We start from the raw sequence: 8546 nt of genomic DNA, 5'->3' as shown, positions 1-8546 counted from the left end.
TATTGGAGAAAAGCAGTATGTATTCCCCTTTCCATCTGATCCTTTTCCATTCAACTAGCAGTTGGCAACTTCTTTGCCAAGAAAAGATTGGATTACAGCCACAACCCATTCCTGTCACATGCAGAGACAGTAACAGCAAAAGGAATAGCATTGTCAGAATATAGCCAACAGTAGTTTAAAAAAAAAAATCTTCAGGTTCTGGGAGATGGAAAAACAAGGTTTAAAATAAAAGAAGTTAGACAAAAGTCTCCACCTAGTGGCAAACTTGATTCCAGTATGTCATCGATTACCGGTATATAGTATTCTGATAAGAGGTGCATAAGCAGCATAAACTCATCCCAAGTTATGCCTTTAACATGTCTATTTTCTACTGTTTTAAAAAATGCATTTCTGGAATTCTTTCAGCAGGTTCTTTCTATTTACACTTCTAAAGCTTTGACTTGATTCTAGAATATTTCTATTTACATTTTAGGCAGGTATCTGCCAAAGTCTCTCTTTGGAGGAAAGAACCTGATATGTTTCTTTAAAAAATAACATGTCAGAGTATTCTAAGCTTTCTTCTTGTTCTTCTTCTTCTTTTAAAAAATGTTTAGAGTTTCTTCTTTTTTATTTCATATTCTCACTAGTAACATTTCCTTTTGAATGCATCCCACCGATAGCTTCCTACCAATAAATTAATAAGCTTCTAGCTTCCTTTTTCCTGTGTTTATTTTATTAGGTTTTCAAAGCATTATAAATCACTGGAAACTAAACATACAACAGAAATATACACATGCACACACACAGCTTCTCTATTTTGGAGTCTCCTGCTGTTTTCAGTTACATATAATCAAATATATGTAATGATTAATCATTATACTAAAACTACAGAGCTGTATTTAAACTATCTGTAAATAGGAACAGATTTTTAAATGTTGTGATGTTCCAATTTGCTCACATTTGCTCACACATACAGATATTCAGGGCTACATGAGAACCCTTCACATATCTGTGCAAAATTAACCAAGCAGGCTTATGTGCTCATCAATAATGTTGGGTACAAATTCTGACATTTTAATCTGGATATTAGAAACAAAGCATTTTTTCTCATTAGTTTGGCTGCCATCTTGGAAAATGGCAACAATTTCTCACATTTCTGGTTACTGTGCACAATATAGCAAACCCTTCACATTTTTCATGTCAGATTTTGTAGCCACTTTCTCAAGGATTACTGTGAACTTTAAAAAAAAGAAATCAGTTCATAAAACCGTCATAGCAATTTTTTCTGTGGTGTACAACCTTTTTCAGGGTGACTATTAAAGTACATAAAATGTAGTTTCAATGGGGAAATTATTTTTACATGTTTGACTGTGGAACAGACTCCCACGAGAGGTGGTGGACTCTCCTTCTTGAAGGTTTTTAAGTAGAGGTTGGATGGCTGTCTGTCATGTATGATCTAGTGGGGATTCCTGCATTTCAGGGGGTTGGACTAGATGACCCTTGGGATACCTCTTCCAGCGCTACAATTCTATGATTCTATGTCATGAACTGGCAGCACAATGGGGAGGAGGAAGAGGAACCTGGCGAAGGGTGTATCCAGGACTGGGACACACCATAGCAAGCAGGGGATGGGAAAGGAGGTACTCACAGGGTGATGGAGGATGATGAGAGGATGGGAGCCAATGCACAGGAACCAGAGCAGCAGAAACCATCACCAGAGCCAGAAGGGCTGCTCTCTCCATGAACACACTGGGCTCTGAAGTGTAGGGAGCAGCAGGATGGGTGCTCTAAGAGGCAGGCAACGACCCACAGCCCAGCTGACTAGCTAGCCAGGTGGGGCTCACTAGCTCTGAGAGGAAGGATGTGATTCCTCAGCTAGAGGTGGCTTGGAACAGGTGAGGGTCACATGCCTCATCAAGCCCAGTTGCTGAAGTCAGCATGCAAAGTACAAAAGGGAAGCACAGCTGAGGTGCTATGTCTGTTCAACAGCCCATGTTGATGGGCCTTGGCTTGGATGCTCCTGGAATTCTATGAGACTGTGCTTTGGGTTTGACTCTGGACTGTATTCTGACTGCTGGACTTCAAGTGTGGGTTACTTGCATTGAGCTTGAACTGCATTTCCGGACCTTTGGACTTTGCTTGTGTCGACTGATCCCCCAGACTTTGAACTTTGGACTTGGCACCTGACTTGCTGCCAGGTATGATACTATTCTATTTAAAATGAGCTTTATTGTTGTCTGTGGCATTTTTGGCACATCTAAAAATTTGACTACCAACCACCTCAGAAATTGAATTTCAGTCCATTGATCTGTTAACACATGTGCTGTCTCTGAAGTTATGCTCATAGTTCATAATTCATGTCATTCTTCAGCTGTATAAAAAAAAGTTCCACTAACTTATTGCTGCTTTGCTTGGTGAATTGTGGAGGAAAGTTGAATATGCTTAGGAGTCAATTTCTTGTCTCTGCTCATGTAATACACCAAATCCTGAGTAACATTCATAATTCTATTCAGCTGACCTTAGATTCATTGTTGTCCCTGTTGTCATCACCAACCTTCAGGACTTCTTCCCCTTGGAGCAAAATTTGTAGGAACATAAACAGGCTATCATACACAATACTGAGAGCAGTGCCATGATCACCACCAGCACTTTGAAGACCAGGGTGAATTTTGAGATCACCACAGAACCTCAGTACAGTGTGTGCTAGCAGAAGAAACCAATTGTCTTCAGGTTTTTCTGCAAGGGTACTAGTGAGATCAAGTTCAAGGGAGACATCTAGAGTTTGGACTGTGAATGGACTACAGTGCAAACTATTCGCTGCTGTGGCAACCACTGTGGTTTGCAGAGTGGCAGAGCTATTGCTGAACCTCCAGCTTGCCCACTCATAGCAGGGGCAGCAGAAAGTGAAGAAGTAGGCAGATTGGGCCCAACTGCTGCACCAGCTTTCAGCTGTTGCATTGATTAGGCCTTTGATTTGGCTTAGATCCAGCTAACACCAGTTATGACAGCAGCTCAGTAGGTCCTGGGTTGGCTGGCCCTATCCTTATCTGAGGGTGCCCATTAAAGGACTACCTGCAAAGTTCTGCTGGTGAAAATATTGCCAGAAGGCCTTCCACCTGCACTCACATTAGGAATGAGGATATTTGGGCAGTGTCAGCAGTGGCAGGCAGGAGGCTATCCAAGAAGGCAGAAACTAACAGAGGGATGGCTCTGCTCAATCCAATAAGCACACATACACACAGCCCAGCATTTGAGTCGTTATGAAGCCATGAGTTCAAGTGAAGAGGAATCTGTGATTTATTGCTTTTTAACTGTCAGGACCTTAAACAGTTTACACAAAATATTCGTTAAAATTACCTACAAAATGAGATTTTTTTAAAAAAAACAAAGTAGCCTTTCCCCCCCAAAAAATAAAATCAACAGTTTTAAATGCATACTTTATAAAATAAAATTTACATATTCAAATACATGACAAATCTACATGACTGGAGAGACTTGCTTATGCAATGTTTCTGGTAGGTGTCGAAAACAGTATACCAGAGGTACCTCTCCTACTATCAATGCTCAGGGAGCTCCTTCTGGGATGTGGCTCAAGGCACCGATGCAAACACTGAAACAGACAAACAACAATTTTTCCAACCACATTTTCCAACTGCTGCACCTCCCTGCTAACAACCATTGCCTAGCACCTGTTGCTATGACTCTGTTTCTCCAGTATTCCATCTTCTTGACCACTGTGTTCTCTTTACTATATACTACATGCATCTCTTCTTCTTCATGTCCTTCTTTCCCAAGCTCCACCCCCTTGGTCTAAAGACTGCGGCTCGAAAAGGGCCAAACTCCTGCCCTGCAGACCAGAACTTCTTTGCCCTTCTGTGGCCTCCAACTAGCCATGCTCCTTGACAATACCACAGATATGTCACATGATTTCCGCTGCGCATGTGAGTTAGGTGGATTGCCATTGTTGGCTTTGCGCTGAGGACAACAACCCAACCCACTCAGCTCATTTATATATAAAAAATTGTGTACGCTCTCTCCTTCAACCTAGGACAAAGCAAATTATCCCATTACAGAAATTCAACATAAAGGACCAACGTCCCTCCTCTACCCCCAACCAAGTGTGCCCTGCTGCTGACACAGTCATTGCTACCACACGCATCTATACACAGTACATCTATATATACACAGTCACTGACAGCCTCCTCAAAACTTTCTTCTTCCAGTGCAGCCATAAGAGCATGAACCAGGGACCACTCCATCCTGGGGGCCATGCAGCTTAATGGAAGTGAAAGAGAAGTTAAGAGAATAGTAGTATATCTTCCTTTCTCTCCCTCCTCCTAATTCTTCCTCCTTTTACACCATCTAAAATAATTTTCATCACAGCTGATCTGCTTCTTTTCCACACCCTCTCGGCAGCCACAGCTTTCCGTCCCCTCAGCCACTTCCTATGTCTCCTTCCTGTGGTATCTCAGCTCTCCTCACAGCTTCCCTTGAGGGCCATGGGGCTTCTGACACAGGGCTCCCCGATGAGCTGGGAAAAGACGCAGCAGCACGCAGAACATGTGCGCAAGCACGGCATCCTCCAGTTTTTGCACATCTACCGAGCTGTTGGGGAAAGGCGCAAGGATTTGCTCCAGTGGGGGGATGAGGTAGAATACATGGTGGTAGCTTTTGACCATGAAAATAAGAGAGCACGATTGTCCTTAACTGGAGAAGAAATTGCACATACTTTGCAAGACAAGGTTGAAAGGGTAGACTCAAACCATCCAACTCTGTGGAAGCCAGAATATGGATGCTATATGGTTGAAGGGATTCCTGGACAGCCATATGGAGAAACAATGTCTGAATTTAACACTGTGCAAGAGAACATGAGAAAGCGTCGGCATGAAGTGGCATCAGTGCTGAAACAAAATGAAGCTCTTTGCACTATAACATCATTTCCAAGATTAGGTTGCCCAGGATTTACGGTACCAGATTGTGTCCCAACACCTGTTGAGACAGGAGCCTCCAAGTCCCTCTTCTTCCCAGATGAAGCCATCAGCAAACACCCCAGGTTTGGTACTTTAACGAGAAACATTCGGCACAGAAGAGGAGAAAAAGTAGTGATAAACATACCAATATTTAAGGACAGGAATACCCCATCGCCGTTTATAGAAATATTTCCTAATGATGATGGTGAAGCAGCAAAAGCAGCCCTGCCTGACCATGTATATATGGATGCTATGGGGTTTGGAATGGGCAACTGCTGCCTTCAAGTAACATTTCAGGCTTGCAGCATTTCTGAAGCGAGATACCTTTATGACCAGCTAGCCACAATGTGTCCCATTCTGATGGCATTAAGTGCTGCAGCTCCATTCTACCGGGGCTATGTGACGGATGTTGACTGCCGTTGGGGAGTAATATCTGCATCGGTAGACGATAGAACCAGGGAGGAGAAGGGGTTGGAGCCATTAAAGAACAACCGCTACAGAATCAACAAATCCAGATATGATTCCATAGACGCTTACCTCTCTGAAAGTGGTGAAAAATACAACGACATTGATTTGGCAGTAGATAAAGAAATCTATGAGCAGCTGGTAAAAGAAGGCATTGACCATCTTTTGGCCCAACACATTGCTCACTTATTTATTCGTGATCCATTGGTTATCTTCGAAGAGAAACTACACTTGGATGATGCAAATGAATCTGACCACTTTGAAAATATTCAGTCCACGAATTGGCAGTCAATGAGATTTAAACCTCCTCCTCCCAATTCAGATATCGGATGGAGGGTTGAGTTCAGACCCATGGATGTCCAGTTAACAGACTTTGAAAATTCTGCGTATGTTGCATTTGTGGTGTTGCTGACACGAGTCATTCTCTCATACAAACTAGACTTTCTTATTCCTTTGTCCAAGGTGGATGAAAACATTAAAGTGGCTCAGAAACGAGATGCTGTCCAGCAGGGCATGTTTTATTTCAGAAAAGATATTTATAAATGTGGAAATGTTGCAGTGGGTGGATGTGGCTCAGCTCAGAATGTTCCAGAAACAGACGCCGAAGAGTATATCTTAATGAGCATAGATACAATTATCAATGGGAAGAAGGGAACGTTTCCTGGATTACTTCCAATTTTAAACTCTTACCTTGAAAGTGTGGAAGTGGATGTGGATACAAGGTGCAGCATTTTAAAATACCTGAAACTAATAAAAAAGAGGGCATCAGGAGAGTTAATGACAGCTGCTCGATGGATGCGACAATTTGTCGCTAGCCACCCAGCATACAAAAATGACAGTGTGATTACTGAAGAGGTGAATTATAGTCTGATTTGGAAATGCAACCAAATTGCTGAAGAACAAGCTGAATGCCCTGAACTGCTTGGAGCATGATTTAACAAAGTAAAATGCAATGAAACTAAAACTGATGCTTTTTTATGAAATGCCTTAATCAACTGTGGAAAGGACATCACATTCTCTGCTGGAGCAATAGCTACATTGCTGGTAAATATCTGCAGTTTTGTAATGCGAAGACCAAAATAGATTCTACTTCCATTTAAGATGGGCCTATCCACCAGAATATTCTCTTAAAACTCCCTACAATAGGCACACTCTTATATTTATGTATTATGCTGTGTACAGTACATGTAAATAGTAAAATGTTTTTTTTCCAAATTTTTTAACATCAATATATTTTAATAATGCTATATTGAAATACATTGTGAACCAGCTGGTACTTTTTAATGTGCTTATTTGGGGGCAATGCAGGGAGAGTCAGTGTTCTCAAACGTTTGTTATCGGCATTTAACAATCTGCTATATTTTAAGGAAATAACCAGAACCTGATTCACATAGATATTTTCCCCATTCTACCTTGAGAAGGTGATGTGGTCCTGATTCTACCAGAAGCTGACATGTGAAATCAGGTTTCCAGTCAAGCAGCCCAGTTCACAAACTTGGATTTAAATAGATGTTTGTCTAACTGTTGTAAATGGGATATGATGAATCTAAAGTATTTTTCTTTACTAAGCTGGGGTAAAAATCAACATGTTTCTCTACTAATTGTGTTTTTGTCTCTTCCACAAGTCTGTCAGCTTCATTCAGTGGCTTCATGCCACAGATTTTTAAGTTCCCAATAGCTACAGTTTCTGCTGAGTCACATCCAAGTAACTTGACATTTGGGAATCATTTATTATTAGGTAATTGTCAAAAAAGCATCCTCTTAACTCCAAGTTTATAGAAGTGCTTAGTTTTTACTCCACTTTCATCCTGTTTTAAAGTTATCATAACTCCAATATATTCATACTTCATTATGGTTTTCTGACCCAGTTCATGCATGGTGTCCAGTGGTGACTCTTACCTGGTGGAGGAAATCAATCAGAAGAATGGGGAAAGAGGGAGTTTTAGGTGCTCTCTCTAACCCATGGCTCACATGCACCCCATATGCTCCAGAGGGATCCTCCAACCCGCAAGCAGATTAGAGTAGATGGGTCACTTGTGGAGGGGATAGAGGAATCATCAAGGATCAGATCACATCTCTTGGTTCTGCTGGTCAGTGGGCTGGGAATACTGGAGAGCATGCCATATATTCTACCTGGACATAACATCTGCCATGGTGGAGGAGCAGGCAAGTACCTCACCCTGTTCCTCACCTCCACTCTATTTGTTAATACATGGTGTTGACACTCCATGTTTCTGTGGAGACCCAAATCACACATCTCTTCCTCCTGTAAAAAGTTTTCATAAATTTAAACCCAGTTTGTAAGACACATGGTGCCGAAAACACAATATTTTTCTAACGAAAATAGGATGTCTCCAATTAAATCAGTGACCTACATCTTTTTAAATGGCTTTTACACTACAGGATCTGATTCATGACACCTGAAAACCAATATTTAGATCAAAGTTCCCATTTGAAAAACAACAGGCCCTAAAAAAAGCACCACTAACAGGCATATTCTTGAAATCTTCATAAATTAGCAGCTATGTAATCTTGCTACCCTCTTGTGGACAAGCATGAAGTCTTGCACCATTTCAATTTGAAATGCAAAAAAAGCAAGAGTCCCAAGCACTTTCATGTAGACTATCCCTTTTTTAAAAAAAGGATTTGAAATTAAAGCCAGGTTCAAGACAGCTAATCCACAAGTTCAGGATTTATCCACACAATGACTCCTGTGCACAGGGTGGCTCTGAGGTACAGATTGCTATCCCACTGAGAAAATACAGTATGGTACTTAATTATCCACTGAGCATAAAAGATATTTAATACAGTGGTACCTCGGGTTACATATGCTTCAGGTTACAGACTCCGCTAACCCAGAAATAGTACCTCAGGTTAAGAACTTTGCTTCAGGATGAGAACAGAAATCGTGCTCCGGTGGCGCAGCAGCAGGAGGAGGCCCCATTAGCTAAAGTAGTACCTCAGGTTAAGAACAGTTTCATGTTAAGAATGGACCTCCGGAACGAATTAAGTACTTAACCCGAGGTACCACTGTACTTGTTTCGGAGCACACTACATATACCGATATTAAAGTCGCTACCAAATTTGGTAGTCCGGTTGACCTTGTTAGTTGGGCCTTCTGGTGTCAATTCA

The 8546-nt window shown here is 41.5% G+C and overlaps 1 protein-coding gene across 1 annotated transcript; it reads left to right on the top strand.

Annotated features, from left to right (window-relative positions):
* Positions 1-4160: 4160 nt before the first annotated feature.
* Positions 4161-6616, top strand: LOC128412932 (glutamate--cysteine ligase catalytic subunit-like). The gene has a single exon (XM_053386511.1). It carries the CDS (start codon positions 4479-4481, stop codon positions 6345-6347), a length of 1869 nt encoding a protein of 622 aa, XP_053242486.1. The 5' UTR covers positions 4161-4478; the 3' UTR covers positions 6348-6616.
* The last annotated feature ends 1930 nt before the right edge of the window (positions 6617-8546 follow it).

This window comes from Podarcis raffonei, chromosome 4, assembly GCF_027172205.1.
Source record: "Podarcis raffonei isolate rPodRaf1 chromosome 4, rPodRaf1.pri, whole genome shotgun sequence".
NCBI classification, from domain to species: Eukaryota; Metazoa; Chordata; class Lepidosauria; order Squamata; family Lacertidae; genus Podarcis; species Podarcis raffonei.
This window is presented reverse-complemented; position numbering and strand designations above follow the sequence as displayed.